Raw genomic sequence first — 17,816 nt, forward strand, 5'->3', positions numbered from 1 at the left:
GCCACTGATCCCTAGACAATGAATGAACTGACCTGGTAGGGGAATAACAGAAAAGCCTGTAATTAAGTAATCTTTCGTTTACATTGTAGAAAGATAGTCCCCAGCGATGAAGTTCGTTTTAATCAAGGGTCTTATATGGGAAAAATGCATCATAATCCTTACTTACGAGGCCAAATTTGCATCAAAGCTCCCCAAATTTACAATATTTCCAATGTACTGCAGACTGTCCCAGGACCCTCAACCCCATGGAATCCCATTCTTGACATTTTTTGAAGACAAGTCAGGGGTGGGGGAGTAGGCAAGGGCTTTCTTAGTATGGCTACAAGATTGGGGGGGGGAGGGGGAGGTTTTAAATAAGCTGAATCCCACATTTTTAACTGCAAAATCCTTTCAAAGCTGAATTCTTGTAGCCTTTGAACAGAGGTCTCCAGGAAGCCGTGGAGTGCTGTATTGCTTTAAAACTTTCCTCTTGCACTACACGCGGTGTAGAAGGTCAGTGCAAGGTGTGGCAGCAGAAGCAACAGCGGTAACTTTTCTCCCCCATTTGGTTCCTGCGATCTCTGCAGGGGACGTTTTACTGAAGTCTGGGGAAATTGTTGCACGTCTCTTCCCGCACCGGACCGAGGCTGCTGTGCCAAGCATGAAATTCCTTCCACTACAGACCCTCTCTCCTGTCTTCCTCCTCCTGTCCCTGGCGATATTCTACATTTCTCTTTCAGAAGGTAAGGGGAATTTTAGCTTGTGGTTACAGGCACCATCGTTTGGAAGAGATCAGAGACAGAAGACACCAAGAAGTCTTTAGAAATAAAGAAAGCCTCATTATAAACGGTCTGAGCCTCTCTCCCTGCCCAGCTCCGATTTTTCCACCGAGCACCCAAATCAAATCTAAATAGTAGGTGCTCATAATAATTCCAAGTCTGTGCGTTATTCTTGCACGATTTACCTTTAGGATTAAAAGAGCTATTTATGTTTAAATCATCTTTATTCATGTGACAAAGGTTGTATGCGATACAAACAAACAAGTATTACTATCAGATTATACCCCCCTTACCAAACTACTTCCTACCTCCTCCCCCCCTCTCCACCTCTCCCCAAGACCACTCTTTCACCCCTCCCTCCCCCCCTTTCCCCCCTCCCTTCTGCACAAGTATTCAAAGCGTTTAGTCATTTAAAAGAAAAAAAAACTAACCCCACTACCCAAAAAAAAAAAAAAAAAAAAAACTTCCGCCCCCCCCCCCAAAAAAAAAAGAGAAAACGGGACAGTGCTGGAGAAGCGTCCCTGGAGTTATTGAGGTTGAAGGTCTCGTATTAATTTGCGCGTTATTCTAGCGCATGTTTGTAGGGAAATTGCCACACTTCGGGATAGTCCTTGAACTGTTTCCCCCCCTGTTTGGGTCTTAGCCTAACAATGAGCCGCAGTAGTTACAGGATCTAATGTCTCTTCCAGCAGAAGCACGGGATGTTTCTTTGTTATCTCTTACAGTTGCCAAGATAAGGGCCGATGTGATTCTTTTAGTATAGTACAGTAGAACACATAAAGGCCATAAAACCAATTGAATTTCTCTGCAACAATTGTATAGTTATGTTTCCTAGTTAAGGAAGATATACTTTAAAATGAGCTCTTTTACCCTTTTACTAAGCTGCATAGGCACCTACACGCACCCAACTTACGCCAATTCAGAACTACCGTCTGGCTACCGCATGGCCCAGGTGATAATTTCATTTTTTATGCGTGTCCACCACGCGCACCGGAAATATATATTTCATTTTCTAGCACGCAGTGCTAACCGGGCACTAATCAGTATTGTATGCACGCTGACGATTACCACACGGTTAACACGTGAGACCTTACCGCTGAGTGAATGTGTGGTGGTAAAGTCTCAGGCCCAAAATGGACGGGCACCAATTTTCATTTTACGTCATGTCCATTTTCGGCCCAAAATAAGACCATTTTGCAAGTGCGTTGAAAAATGGACCTGCGGGCGTCCAATACATGCGTCTACACCAGCATAGGCCACTTTTCGGCGCACCTTAGTAAAAGGACCCCACAATCATTTACATGTTGCAGCTACAATTCTGTCACTAGTTTGCAGTGAACCAAAAGAGAAAAAGCAGATCAAAAAAGACAAAAAAATGGAACAGGAGGGTAACAGAAGAAGTGGTTTATTACAAGGTTACCCAACGTAGCCACATTTCGTCCTCAGGCTGCGTCAGGGGTACAAAAAACTGCCAGTCAACATAGCATTGCAAAGTCTGTTGAGTAAGCTTGGGAAGCACCTATGTAAGGTGGTTGTAGGACTACTTTTAGGGGTTCACTTTGCTTTTTACCCCTATTAGTTTTTTGTACCCCTGACGCAGCCTGAGGGCGAAACGTGGCCACGTCGGGTAACCTTGTAATAAACCACTTCTTCTGTTACCCTCCTGTTCCATTTTTTTTTGTCTTTTTTGATCTGCTTTTTTTCGTTTGGTTTGCTATTTCTGTGGCAGATCTTTGCCTTTTTTTTTCTTTCTGACTAGTTTGCAGTATACCAGTTTATGATATGAAGCCTTTCCGATTGCTCGGTCATTCTTCCTTACCAGTGAGTTACCTGCTTTATCGACCATGCGTCTTCCTCAATTCCTTTTGCACCCTTTCATTTTGAGGGGAAAAGAGCAGAAGGGCCAATTTATTAAAATGTAATACCTGAACTTAGAGAGTATTGGAGAAAATCTGCTATCGCTCGCACTCATTTTGTAAAGAACGGAAGCTGGATGAGGTCCCAGTGGGAGAGAAAAACTTCAAAAAGCTCCTTTTATTTGCCATCAGTTTTGGCTGCTCCATTTAAATGATAGGTGTTTTCATTTAAATGCTTTCCCCTTTATTCCATATATATTTAGCCCAAAGGATTTTACTTAACTCTGTTAAGGGGAACATGGGGTTAAAGGTCTTATTTCATAAGTGCGAATCCTAGAGACCACATGTCAATGAAGCCCTCTAACTTGTAGCCCCCTAAGCAGCAGCCTAGTCTACCTAGTGGACAAGCCAATACTGTAACAGTTTTCAGCCTAAATGGTGATCAGTAGGCAGGATCAAATGTATCCCGAAGCTTTTTTCCTAAGGTTCCAACCTTTTGTAGCTGATTGCTGATAGGTTTTGATACCCTGAAGACCTCTACTGTGAGCATTCTGGTTTCACAATATCTTTTACCTCCAAATTCTTCCTTTCTACAGCCTTGTAGTTTCATTTTAATAAGGGATCTAGGTGATCTCAGCTCACTTATTTTGAAATTATTATTTTATCCTTATTAAGTTTGGCCTTATAAAAGTAGCCCCATCCTATTACTATTTTCTGTGTTTTCTTTAAGTCTGTGTTAAAAAATGATTCTGTGCCATATGAAGAAGCCCTGATGCTTCTTGAAATAAGCCCCTTATTATCCTCACAAAGAAGGTGAGAGCCCAGAAGCCGAGTTCCTAAACGTATGCTCCTATTTTAGGCTAGTAAGTTTGTAGCCTAATTTTTCAGCTGAAAATTCATATTAATTTAGATGCATAAAAGTTCTACTTATAAATTTAGGCCTGCAACTATTTACCTAGATGTATGAGCCTAGTGCTGAAAATCAGTGTTAAACTCCAAGATCAGCCCAAGGATATGCGGTGCCTTAAGCAAAACGTCAGATGTGCGTCCCTTCTCCCAGATCAAGGGCCGGCTTGCTCAAGGCTCTCCCTCAGTGGCGTACCAAGGGGGGGGGCGGTCCGCCCCGGGTGCACGCCGCTGAGGGGGTGCCGTGCGCCTGTCGGCTCTTCGTTTTCATGCTCCCTTTGCCCCGGAACAGGTTACTTTCTGTTCCGGGACAGAGGGAGCATGAAAACGAAGAGCCGGCAGGCACGCGGCACCCACCCCCCAGCGGCGTGCACCCGGGAAGGGGTTCTTTCGCCGGGGGGGGGGCGCTGCACCCGGGGGGGGGCGGGGTGCATCGGCGATCCGCCCTGGGTGTCAGCCCCCCTAGGAACGCCACTGCTCTCCTTCCTACCGCCCACACACATGTCCAGCTTCCCCTTGGTCTCCAGCATCTCTCTCTTCCACCCCTTACCCTTAACCCAGCCTCCATGGTCTCCAGCATCTCTTTCATTCCTTCCTTCCTTCCCTCCATCTACCTCATTATATGGACTGTGAGTGTGTTTAAATCTTCCTCCAGGTCAGTGAAACAGTAGTTGACAGGTATACAAGATGTATCATGACCAACGTGGGGCCTTCAGCATCCACACATGCTAAAACCGTGTTGGTTCATGCCCCTTCAGACTGATTTCAGAGAGGGTGGGAGCCATCAGGTCTTGACCAGATCCTTCCTCTTGCTATCCACACCATCAGGAATATCTACCCTATTGCGGATTTTGGTATCCTCTGCAAAGAGGCAAACCTTGCCAGATAGCCCTTCAGCAATATCACTCACTAAAATGTTTTTAAAGGGCCCTTTAGTGCATCTGCGCTAATGTGACCAGGCTACCATGAGCTAATGATCATTTTAATCTGGGACCGGCAAAAGACATGCTGGACACATCCCCTAAAAGTCACTGCATTAAATTTGTACTTACTGTACATTGATTTATTGTGTTATGGTGCAGTAACTGTAAAATCTAATGCACTTTCATACAAGGGCCATATAGTTCTAGATTCAGTTTATGGCGCTGAATGGTATTCTATAATGGGTGCTCCAGGATTGGTGCCCCTTATAGAATAATGCATAGTGTCGGAATCCATATCCAACTTTGGGCGCGAGGAGTTATCCCAACTGAAACCAGTTGTAAATCACGGCACGTAAGTTAAGCGCTGATCCCCCTAATTCTTTAATGTGCACATTTTAAGGGAACACCTCTGACCCGCCCACGTCCCTCCCATTGTTACGCCCCCTTTTCAGATCCACATGAAAACATTTAGACGCTATTCTATAACTGGGTGCATAAATGTAGTTCCATACGGATCTGCCATTTTTGGCCCATTTCAGCACTTTGCTTCTGCTATAATGCTTTTCCATGCCAAAAATCCAGCGTGGAAGTAGCACATTACATTAGGGGCCCCGTTTACTAAGCCACGCTAGAGGCGCGTTAGTGCTTTTAGCGCATATTAACCATTAATGCGCGCTGTGTAGGCACCCACAGTATTCCTATGGGTGCCTACACAGTTAGCGTGCGCTAATTTTGTGCACTGAAGAAGGCTTTAGCTGGCGGGGGTTGGGGACCCCACCAGCCAAACCAGGGTCCCCAACATAATTTGCAGGGGCCCAGGCCCTCATGGCCCCCCGTAGCTGCGCCCCTGCTCACGTGCTACACGCACAGTGACCAGTCTGTGCATGCCAAGTGCTGATTACCAGCGAAACTGGTGCACGTAGGAGGAAATAAATAAATCATCCATGTATTATGGGCACATGCGAAATCTGAAATTACCACCAGGAAGGCATGCTGGCCTGGTGATTGTCTCCTTTGGGTACATGCTGCATGCGTGTAGAGCCTACTGCGGCTCAGTAAAAGGGCCCCTTAGGCAGTTGTGTGTGTAAATTCTAATTAATACCACTTAGTGCCAATAATTGCTTGCTAATTGCCAGTTATCAGTGCTGATTAGCTTGCTAGCTAATTAAGTTGCGTGGACAAATCCAGAATATGCCCGGAATTGTTCACACAACTTAAGATCGCATTATATAGAATCCGGGGGAAAATGTGTTAAAGTGTTTTGAGGCAATTTGCCTGGCAGCACGCACTAATCGCATGCTATTAAATTTTTGAGAGGGAGCATGTCATGGGCATGGGAATGTTATCCAGCTAGTGCATTGACATTAGTGCGTGCTATCTGGATAATGTTGACTTAACGTAAAAGCACTTAGCGCCTTTTAAATAGGAGGTGGTAAGTTCTCCTGAGTTAGTATTTTTGCAGGTCTCGTGCACTAATGGAGAAATTAGTACAGGACCTGCAAAAAGGAAAAAAAAGAAATCATCGTACTTAACGGCAGCATTAAAAATTGGCTTAATATGCGGGACAGTCTTGTGTTAAAATGTACTAAGCCTATTTTTTGACAGTCTTTAGTAAAAGGACCCCTAAGCGAAGGGTCTTAACTAGTTAATAGAAACCTCATTTTTTAAGTGTGTTCCAGCTTGAACCAAAAGGCCTTACCTATGTCTTAAGCTCTTGAATTTTAGTTGCCCAGTGTTCTTGACAGCCAGAGCAAAGGGAAGGAAATTCTTATATTTATTTAATATAATCCGCATTTGAATTCTGTTCTCTCTGTCTTTTAGGGGCTGACACAACAAGCTACACAACAGACTCAAAAAGCCACACAACAGAAGAAATTCCATGTCCTGGTGAGATTCTTGTATTTACTGTACTACAGAATCTTGATACATAGAATCTCCTGACCAAGGGCATCTTAGGGGTAGACTCAGCTTCTATAATTATGGATTTTCCTCAAAAGTCTAAGTTCTCAAGAGTTGTATATGATGTAGGGAAGGGGTTGAGGTATAAAATTCAGCTTTTGTGGTAATTAAAAATGTTTGTCTTCACTTCCATTTTGCACTGACAGATATTAGGTACATCAATTTAATGATGATATCATGTGATTTTTAATTTGCTTGAGATCAAGTCGGTTGAGGCATGATACCTATTTTTCAACAATTTTTGTGAAATATAATTGGTTGTGGCTTTTTTTGGAGAACATTCAGGGCCCCTTTTACCAAGCTGCGGCAAAAGGAAATGGCCGGGTGGCAAGTAAAGCACTTGACGTGCGGCCATTATGGGGGGGGGGGGGGGGGGAACCCTTACCGCCACCCATTGAGGTGGTATTTTTCTGCTCATTTTCATTTGTTAAATGACATATAACATCATGGGATAGGTTGTTGATATTCCCATCTCATTGCAAATGGCAGCCTATCCCCAGTAGCCGAGGGGAGGGGAGAGTGTGGTATAGCAAATACTTTAATAAACATAATAAACATAAAGTCATTGGAATTAGTCATATCAAACCAATAACTGTCGCGTGCCCGCCCATGCGGGACGCGCTCTCGAGGTCCTTTGCATACCTTCAGGCTTCTTCCCCGGGAGCGCGGGGTTTGTGAGTCCTTTAAGGCAAAATCACCCTCCAGGTAGAGAGGAGACAAAACTGGACCGGAACTCCGGACTGGATTTCTACACCGGAACACTCGGAACTGGAACGCACCGGACAGGTGCGCACTGGAGTGGGGCCCGCTGGACTGGACACACTGGAGTGGCCCCACTGAACAGGAACATACAGGAGTGAAACCCGCTGGACTGGAACACACAGGAACGGAACTGGAACACCCTGGACCTCGGCTTCACCTACACTTGACTGCCTCCCCCTCGGGTTGAGCCCTCAGGTTCTGGCAGCCGGTAGGACTTACAGGAACAACAGGAAGGAAGGTCCAGGGGTGCCCCTGGCACCTAGGCGAAGGCAAGGCAGACAAGCAGGAACTGTCCGGGTTCTGGCAGTCAGCAGGAATCAACACAATGACTAGTAGACTGTACCCAGGCTAATAGGAACGCTATACCCAGGCAACCAGTCATACACAGGTACATACACAGAGCAAAACTCAGGAGACTGGAACCGCTATAAACCAGCTAACAACAAGCTGTGCCCAAGCTAACAAGTCATGCACTGGAAACATACACAGAACAAACTCAGGAGACTTAGTAAAGCTATACACCAGCTAACAACAAAGCTGTGCCCAAGCTAACAAGTCATACACTGGAAACATGCACAGAGCAAACTCAGGGGACTTAGTAAAGCTATACACCAGCTAACCACAAAGCTGTGCCCAAGCTAACAAGTCATACACTGGAAACAAACACAGAGAACTAGCAGAGCTAGGCACAGGCTACAAACCAGACGGAGCTAAGCTGGCTAATCTAACACTAGGAACAAACACAGAGAGCTAGCAGAGCTAGACACAGAAGGGTAGGAAACCCATAGAGCAAAAAACACAGAAGGGCTGAAACCCTACAGAGCTATACACACAGAAGGGCTGGAAACCCACAAGCGATAAACACAGAAGGGCTAAAACCCTACAGAGCTATAAACACAGAAGGGCTGAAACCCTACAGAGCTATAAACACAGAAGGGCTGGAAACCCACAAGCGATAAACACAGAAGGGCTGAAAACCCACAGAAGGGTAGGAGACCCACAGAACAAATAAATACAGAAGGGCTGAAAACCCACAGAAGGGTAGGAGACCCATAGAACAAATACATACAGAAGGGCTGAAAACCCACAGAAGGGTAGGAGACCCATAGAACAAATAACAAGGAAAGCAAAACGGTGCTAACCGCACACTAACCTCGGGACCTAAGGCACTGCGGAGGGAATGGCAATGCAAAGGCCAGGACTGTAGTCTTCAGGTGACTAATAAAGCCCATCCAGACCAGAGCCACAGGTGCAGCAATCGCCTTGCAACCAAACAGAGGCTTGACACTCAGAGCAGGCATCCCATAGAAAGTAACAGCGGGAGCCATCTTGGATACTGGCAGAGACGAAGAGGCGGCAGCCATCTTGGAAGAGGCAAAGCCCACACAGGTGAGATTCAGTAGGGCAATCAGCACACAGAGCCAGAGAGAAACTAAGACAGAGACAGACACAGAGACCAGCAGAAGCCAGCACAGCCACTGACTCCCTGAAACAGGGTAAGTATGAGGGTGGTCACGGCCATAGTCGTGACAGTACCTCCCCCTCAAGACCCCCCTCCCGGTCCCCACAGGGGATTCAGGTGTCCAAGGGTAAGTGTGGTGAAACCTCCTGATGGGCTTCAACACACCAACATGAATCACTGGACTGGCAGTAGCAAGCACAACTGGAACTTGAAAAGAGGAGTGGCCCTTGAAACCAGGAAGTCTTTTTGGGCAACCACTATGCCGGCTTAGAGTCTGAGATGCAGCATCTTGGCTGGAACTGGAACTCGGAGCAGGCTCAGCATCTTGGCTGGAACTGGAACTTGGAGCAGGTGTAGCATCTTGGCTGGAACTGGAACTCGGAGCAGGCTCAGCATCTTGGCTGGAACTGGAACTCGGAGCAGGCTCAGCATCTTGGCTGGAACTGGAACTCGGAGCAGGCTCAGCATCTTGGCTGGAACTGGAACTCGGAGCAGGCTCAGCATCTTGGCTGGAACTGGAACTTGGAGCAGGTGCAGCATCTTGGCTGGAACTGGAACTCGGAGCAGGCTCCGCATCTTGGCTGGAACTGGAACTCGGAGCAGGCTCAGCATCTTGGCTGGAACTGGAACTTGGAGCAGGTGCAGCATCTTGGCTGGAACTGGAACTCGGAGCAGGCTCAGCATCTTGGCTGGAACTGGAACTCGGAGGAGATTCAGCTGCAAGGCTGGGCGCCCCCCTCTGGCCGGACTGGGACGTCTCTCTAACATTAGCTTCAGGCAGCGTCTGCCGAGCAGGGTTCAAGAGGAGACGGCCCTGGGATCCCCAGAGCATGCTAGCAGGCTGAAATGCAGAAAATGGGTTTCTCCGGGCCCCAAGCCGTTGAACACATCTTCTCTCAGCTATTGCTTCGGACTGAACAGGAGCTGAACCGGGACTGGGACCCGGACTACAATCAGAGTCTTGACTGGAGCGGGAACTCTGGACAGGAGCTGAACCGGGACCGGGACCCGGACTGGTATCAGAAGCTTGACTGGCAGGGCCCCTCAAACTGGACTCAGGAGCTTGGCTGGGAGCGCCCCGCGAACTGGACTTTAACTGAGGCTTGACAGAACACACCCTTTGGACAGGGATCGGAGGCTCGAGCGGAAGCGCCACTCGAACTGGCCTTCGGAGCTTGATTGGAGGTACCCTCCAGACTGGAAGCGGAGGTGCCACCTGAACCACCCTGTGGACTGGCACCGGAGGCTTGATTAGAAGCCCCCCTCGCACTGGACTCAGTGGCTGGACTGGACGGGTCACTTGGACAAGAACTGGAGACTTGACCCGGAGTGCCACTTGCATAGGCCTTGGAGACTCCATCGAAGGCTTCCCTCGGACTGGACTCGGAGACTTCAAAGGGCGTGCCACTTGAACGAGGACTGGAGGCTCGACCTGGAGCGCCACTTGCATAGGAATCTGAGGCTCCGTCAGAAGCATCCCTCGGACTGGACTCAGGGGTTTCAAAGGGCTTGCCACTTGAAGGAGGACAGGAGGCTCGGTCAGCTGTGCCACTCGAACAGGAATCGGAGGTTCAATTTGCAGCGTCCCTCGGACTGGACTCAGAGGCTTGACTGGGAGCGCTACCTGAACTGGAATCGGAGGCTCAGTATGAAGCACCCCCTGGACTGGATTCAGGGACCTAGGTGTCGGCCCTTCTTGGACTGGAATCAGAGGCTTGGTACGCCGTCTCACTTGGCCGGACCTCATGGACCTGCATAGAACCGTCCCTCGGGCTGAACTCAGAAGCTTAGCTGGCGGCTTCACTCGAACAGGATTCGAAGGCTCTGCTTGAAACCCTCCTCGGACTGGACTCAGCGCTGGAGGACTGTAATCCTGAATAGGAACTAACCCGCTATGGTACCGCAGGCTGCTCTGCTGAGGGGGCCTGAGCGGAGGAATTCCCCGGCGTCTTCTTTCGGCCTCAGCCTCCGGAGTATCCCGCAGAGCTGGCTCCTCCAGAAGTCTGAGGCGGTAATCCCAGAGCGAGATAGCAGGATTCATGTCAGAAACTGGGCTATGGCGGACCAGACGCCACCAGAGACGCTTTCTTTCAGCTGCTGCTTCAGGAGTATCCTTCAGGGCAGGATCAGACAAAAGTATTTCCCGGTAATCATGGAGCGTCAAAACAGGGTTCAGAGAAAAAATTGGGTTGTAGAAATCCACACCATAATCAGGAACTGCACTGGTGCTGGACCCTGGATTGTCCACAGGGAACGAAGCTGTGGACAGGTAGCCAACCTGGACGGCTGATCTTGCCGGACTCATGGCCTTTGCATTCTGTCGCGTGCCCGCCCATGCGGGACGCGCTCTCGAGGTCCTTTGCATACCTTCAGGCTTCTTCCCCGGGAGCGCGGGGTTTGTGAGTCCTTTAAGGCAAAATCACCCTCCAGGTAGAGAGGAGACAAAACTGGACCGGAACTCCGGACTGGATTTCTACACCGGAACACTCGGAACTGGAACGCACCGGACAGGTGCGCACTGGAGTGGGGCCCGCTGGACTGGACACACTGGAGTGGCCCCACTGAACAGGAACATACAGGAGTGAAACCCGCTGGACTGGAACACACAGGAACGGAACTGGAACACCCTGGACCTCGGCTTCACCTACACTTGACTGCCTCCCCCTCGGGTTGAGCCCTCAGGTTCTGGCAGCCGGTAGGACTTACAGGAACAACAGGAAGGAAGGTCCAGGGGTGCCCCTGGCACCTAGGCGAAGGCAAGGCAGACAAGCAGGAACTGTCCGGGTTCTGGCAGTCAGCAGGAATCAACACAATGACTAGTAGACTGTACCCAGGCTAATAGGAACGCTATACCCAGGCAACCAGTCATACACAGGTACATACACAGAGCAAAACTCAGGAGACTGGAACCGCTATAAACCAGCTAACAACAAGCTGTGCCCAAGCTAACAAGTCATGCACTGGAAACATACACAGAACAAACTCAGGAGACTTAGTAAAGCTATACACCAGCTAACAACAAAGCTGTGCCCAAGCTAACAAGTCATACACTGGAAACATGCACAGAGCAAACTCAGGGGACTTAGTAAAGCTATACACCAGCTAACCACAAAGCTGTGCCCAAGCTAACAAGTCATACACTGGAAACAAACACAGAGAACTAGCAGAGCTAGGCACAGGCTACAAACCAGACGGAGCTAAGCTGGCTAATCTAACACTAGGAACAAACACAGAGAGCTAGCAGAGCTAGACACAGAAGGGTAGGAAACCCATAGAGCAAAAAACACAGAAGGGCTGAAACCCTACAGAGCTATACACACAGAAGGGCTGGAAACCCACAAGCGATAAACACAGAAGGGCTAAAACCCTACAGAGCTATAAACACAGAAGGGCTGAAACCCTACAGAGCTATAAACACAGAAGGGCTGGAAACCCACAAGCGATAAACACAGAAGGGCTGGAAACCCACAAGCGATAAACACAGAAGGGCTGAAAACCCACAGAAGGGTAGGAGACCCACAGAACAAATAAATACAGAAGGGCTGAAAACCCACAGAAGGGTAGGAGACCCATAGAACAAATACATACAGAAGGGCTGAAAACCCACAGAAGGGTAGGAGACCCATAGAACAAATAACAAGGAAAGCAAAACGGTGCTAACCGCACACTAACCTCGGGACCTAAGGCACTGCGGAGGGAATGGCAATGCAAAGGCCAGGACTGTAGTCTTCAGGTGACTAATAAAGCCCATCCAGACCAGAGCCACAGGTGCAGCAATCGCCTTGCAACCAAACAGAGGCTTGACACTCAGAGCAGGCATCCCATAGAAAGTAACAGCGGGAGCCATCTTGGATACTGGCAGAGACGAAGAGGCGGCAGCCATCTTGGAAGAGGCAAAGCCCACACAGGTGAGATTCAGTAGGGCAATCAGCACACAGAGCCAGAGAGAAACTAAGACAGAGACAGACACAGAGACCAGCAGAAGCCAGCACAGCCACTGACTCCCTGAAACAGGGTAAGTATGAGGGTGGTCACGGCCATAGTCGTGACAATAACCCAGAATGCTTCCACAATCAGGTATGCATCAGCCAGATAATAACCTTGACAACATACTTGCCGTATCTTTCACTTTGTAAATGAACACAGCCACCATCAATGTACAGATTTTCTTTAGATATATTGTTTGTCCTGGAGTCTCTCCTCATTTGAATCTCTAAAAAAAGAAAAATGTTTTAAGTGGGTTCTCTTTTGTGTGTGTGCTTATGAGACTTTGGGTTTTTTTTGTATTCAGGAGGTCATCCATATTGGTTTGCTGTTACATTTACACGTGTACATCTTAATAGATTCTAATTAGTGCCAATAATTGCTTGTTAAAAAGTTAATTATTGGCACTAATTGGCTCATTATTCAATTAAATTGCACGGAGTAGACGCCCAAATTTGCGTGCACAATTTTTGGTGACTTTTATAGAATTAGGGGAGCGTGGTAGCCGTGTTAGTCCACTCTTAAGGTTATCAATAGAAATCAAACAAAATAAAACATGGAAAAGAAAATAAGATGATACCTTTTTTATTGGACATAACTTAATACATTTCTTGATTAGCTTTCGAAGGTTGCCCTTCTTCCTCAGATCGGAAATAAGCAAATGTGCTAGCTGACAGTGTATATAAGTGAAAACATTCAAGCTTTACTATGACAGTCTGACAGGGTGGGAGGATGGGGGTGGGTAGGAGGTATGCATGGGGACATCAAAGCATATCATTGATATTCTAACAGGATGGGTGTGGATAGGTGAGGGGTGGGGTGATCAACAGAGACATACAGCTTTATGGTTTATAATGGGCTAGGAACCCCAGATCCTTGTTAAGTCCTTTCTGTTGGGTGTTAAAATATTCAATCATTCTGACTTCAAAGGTCTTACGTTCTTGTATGGTTTTAAAGTTACCTTTCAGGATTCTCACTGTGAAGTCACTGGTACAGTGTCCTGGTCCTGTAAAATGCTGACCAACAGGGGTGGGAGCCCTACTGGCACCAGTATTGTTCATGTGATGTCTATGTAAATTGAATCTTGTCTTAAGCATCTGGCCTGTTTCTCCAATATAGCATCCTTCGTTACATTTTTTACACTGAATGATATATACCACATTGGAAGATGAGCAAGTGAAAGATTCCTTTATGTTGAATATCTTTTCTTTGTGGATGACTGTGGGGTCCTGTGAAATAGATAGAATTAGGGGGAATGCCCTTAACGTGTGAATTAGCACACGCTAACCCTTAAACAATGCAAAACCAGTTACTGTGTTTTTGCAAGAGCAGTTAATGTGTGCTAATTCAAGCATCAACTACCTAACACACTTTATTAAAAGAAGTCCTTAAGGTCGGTGGAGTGTCTGTACTTATCTTTTCTATTCTCGTTCCTTCACTTTCAGATGTGAAGTTCTGCTCAACGGTATCTCAGTGTTGCCAGCTCGGTGTAGATGAATATGGCTGGATTGCCGCTGCTGTTGGTTGGAGCCTCTGGTTTCTCACCCTCATTCTGCTCTGTATTGGTAAAGTCATGAACCTTAGGCCAGATGAGCCCAAATACAACCCAGCATGAGGAATAATAGAAATAAAGCCTTGCTTACAGGCGTCTTCAAGGAAAACAGAGCGACCAAGAAGAGAATCAACTGGTTTTCTGGCTAAGGGACAGAATGGATGGCCAGAGAGGCTCCAGCATTTTATCTTTCATTTTTATTGTAGAGTTGTGAGTCATAAAGCTTCTGACATTAAGCTTCAAGTATGTAAACTTTCATGGAATGTATTTCAAGCTTTTGTATAAAAATTAAATTAGGAATCTCTCACAGAGGTGGCCGGTTCAAATCCCACTGCTGCTTCTTGTGAGCTTGGGCAAGTCACCTAAGCCTCCATTGCCTCAGGTACAAACTTAGATTGTGAGCCCTCCTGGGACAGAGAAATATCCAGTATACCTGAACGTAACTCACCTTGAGCTACTACTGAAAAACGTTTGAGCAAAATCTAAATAAATAAATAAATAAATACATAATAGGCAGTTGTTTGTATCAGGGGCGTAGCCAGACTTCGGCAGGGGGGGGGGCAGAGCCCGAGGTGAGGGGTCACATTTTAGCCCCCCCCAGCACCACCGACCCCCCCCAGCACCACCACCAACAACAACAACTTTGATCCCCCCCTGCCGACGACCCTCTCGACCCCCCTCCCACCGCCAATCCGCTGTCGCCGTCGCCTACCTTTGCTGGCAGGGGGCCCCAACCCCTGCCAGTCGAGGTCCTCTTCTTCGGGCGCAAGGCTTCGTTCTGTTTCTGCGAGTCTGACGTCCTGCACGTACAACATGCAGGACGTCAGACTCAGAAACAGAATGAAGCCTTGCGCTGGAAGAAGAGGACCTTGGCTGGCGGGGGCTGGGGTCCCCCGCCAGCAAAGGTAGGCGACGGCAGGGTGGTGGCGGGAGGGGGGGGTCAAGAGGGTCTTTGGCAGGATGGTCCAGGGCCAAATCTATGGGGGCCCTGGCCCCCGTGGCCCCACGTAGTTATGCCACTGGTATGTATTTTTGTTGTTTGAATGTCCATGTGCTGCTGGTCATATATATAGTGCTGTACACGTCAGTGGTAGCTTGTTAGACACATGAGCCCCAGCAGCTCAACACAGGGGAAGTGAGTGCAGTGATACTGTCCAGGGGAGGCTGCAGCATGGTGACTGCAGTGGCAGGGTGTGCCTGGGAGAGGCTGGAACTACTCATCATTTTGTCATGATAGTAGACTCTCTGAAAGAGGTTAAGTCCAATTTTTTTGTACTGGTAAGTGGACACTGTGCAGAGAAACGTGTTTTCAAAGCCAAGTAGACTTGAGAAAGCCATCCCTTGTCTCCAGGGCTGAGTAACAAGAAATCAATCAATGTTTGAGATCTACTGGACAGCAGCGTACTGAGGGCAGGGCAGTGGGGGCAGCCGCCCCGGATGCATGCTGCAGGAGGGGTGCAGGGAGCAGCTACACAGCTGTTGGCTCCGCCAGTTTCCTGCTCCCTCTGCTGTTACTTCCTGTTCCGGGGCAGAAGGAGAAGGGAACCGGAGGAGCTCCCTGCACCCCAGCAGGTAAGAAGAATGCACCCGGGGGAGGCTTGGAGGTGATGCACCGGGAGGGGACAATGACGCTGCATCCGGGGGGTGTTGTGCTGTACTTGGGGGGGGGGGGCGACACTGCGCTCAGAGGGAGATGTGTAGTGGCGATCCGCCCCGGGTGGCAGCTGACCAAGGAACACCACTGCTACTGGATATTTCCTAGTGATCTGGATTGGCCACTCTTGGAGACTGTATGCTAGACTTGATAAACCCTTGATCTGAGCCTGCATGGCATGTTTTATGTTTGGAAACTCTAGACATGAGATTATAAAAGTATCCCCATTGCCTGCCGGATTCTATATATTATGAAGCGTATTCTATAACAATGCACGTAACTTAATTAGTTAACTAGCTAAACAGTGCTGTCAATTGGATGTTAACAAACAATTATCAGCACTACTTGGCATTAAAATTTTCATGCACAACTCGCTAAGTGTTTTCTGTCATGTGGTGTATGTAAATTCTAAATTGCATAGTTGAAAAGGGGCGGGGCATGGGCATGCTAGGGTGGCAAAATTCCTTGACGAAATCAAGGACTACTTTATGGAGCAGCTGGTACAGGAGCCGATGAGAGAAGGAAAAATTCTAGACCTAGTCCTTAGTGGAGCGCATGATCTGGTGCGGGAGGTAATGGTGCTGGGACCGCTTGATAACAGTGATCATAATATGATCAAATTTGATATTAGCTTTGAAGTAAGTATATACAGGAAATCCAATACGTTAGTGTTTAACTTTAAAAAAGGAGACTATGAGAAAAAAAAAACAGAGGAGAGGCTTCGAGGGTCAAAAATTTACATTGGTCATGGGTGTTGTTCAAAAACACCATCCTGGAAGCCCAGGCCAAATATATTCTGCGTATTAAAAAAGGAAGACGGAAGACCAAATAACAGCCGGCATGGTTAAAAAGTGAGGTGAAGGAAGCTATTAGAGCTAAAAGAAAATCCTTCAGAAAATGGAAGAAGGAACCGACTGAAAATAATAAGAAACAGCATAAGGAATGTCAAGTCAAATGCAAAGCACTGATAAGGAAGGCAAAGAGGGACTTTGAAAAAAAAAAAAAGATTGTGTTGGAGGCTAAAGCACATAGTAAATGTTTTTTTAGGTATATTAAAAGCAGAAAGCCGGCAAAAGAATAGGTTGAACCACTAGATGACCATGGGGTAAAAGGGGCGATCAGGGAAGACAAAGCCGTAGCAAAGAGATTAAATGAATTCTTTGCTTCGGTCTTCACCGAGGAAGATTTGGGAGAGATACCAGTGCCAGAAATGGTATTCAAAGCTGACGATTCGGAGAAACTGAATGAAATCACTATAGACCTAGAGGATGTAATGGGGCAATTTGACAAATTGAAGAGTAGCAAATCTCCTGGACCGGATGGTATTCATCCCAGAGTACTGATAGAACTGAAAAATGAACTTGCGGAACTATTGTTAGTAAAATGTAATTTATCCTTAAAATCGAGCGTGGTATCGGAAGATTGGAGGGTGGCCAATGTAATGCCGATTTTTATAAATGTTCCAGGGGAGATCTGGGAAATTATAGACCAGTGAGTCTTACGTCAGTGCCGGGCAAAATGGTAGAGACTAATATAAAGAACAAAATTACAGAGCATATTCAAAAGCATGGATTAATGAGACAAAGCCAACATGGATTTAGTGAAGGGAAATCTTGCCTCACCGATCTATTATATTTCTTTGAAGGGGTGAACAAACATGTGGATAAAGGTGAGCCGGTTGACAGTGTGTATCTGGATTTTCAAAGTACCTCATGAAAGACTCCAGAGGAAATTGGAGAGTCATGGGATAGGAGGAAGTGTCCTATTGTGGATTAAAAACTGGTTAAAAGATAGAAATCAGAGAGTAGGGTTAAATGGTCAGTATTCTCAATGGAGAAGGGTAGTTAGTGGGGTTCCCCAGGGGTTTGTGCTGGGACCGCTGCTTTTTAACATATTTATAAATGACCTAGAGATGGGAGTAACTAGTGAGGTAATTAAATTTGCCGACAACACAAAGTTATTGAAAGTAGTTAAATTGCAGGAGAATTGTGAAAAATTAC

At 47.2% G+C, this 17,816-nt stretch overlaps 1 protein-coding gene across 1 annotated transcript; it reads left to right on the forward strand.

The window, feature by feature from the left end:
• The first annotated feature begins 388 nt into the window (after nt 1–388).
• TMEM213 (transmembrane protein 213) lies at nt 389–14,543 on the forward strand. The gene is made up of 3 exons (XM_030214572.1): nt 389–722; nt 6,265–6,330; nt 14,056–14,543. Exons 1-3 carry the CDS (start codon nt 641–643, stop codon nt 14,223–14,225), a joined length of 318 nt encoding a protein of 105 aa, XP_030070432.1. The 5' UTR covers nt 389–640; the 3' UTR covers nt 14,226–14,543.
• Nucleotides 14,544–17,816: the final 3,273 nt, after the last annotated feature.

This window comes from Microcaecilia unicolor, chromosome 9 (assembly GCF_901765095.1).
Source record: "Microcaecilia unicolor chromosome 9, aMicUni1.1, whole genome shotgun sequence".
In the NCBI taxonomy this organism is placed as follows: Eukaryota; Metazoa; Chordata; class Amphibia; order Gymnophiona; family Siphonopidae; genus Microcaecilia; species Microcaecilia unicolor.

Bases quoted from the DNA above. Each gene is read 5' to 3' on its own strand.
- TMEM213 (XM_030214572.1), top strand. From the start codon at position 641: ATGAAATTCCTTCCACTACAGACCCTCTCTCCTGTCTTCCTCCTCCTG. The intron at 723-6,264 runs GTAAGGGGAATT...TCTGTCTTTTAG, and splicing joins CTACATTTCTCTTTCAGAAG to GGGCTGACACAACAAGCTAC. The intron at 6,331-14,055 runs GTGAGATTCTTG...CTTCACTTTCAG, and splicing joins AGAAGAAATTCCATGTCCTG to ATGTGAAGTTCTGCTCAACG.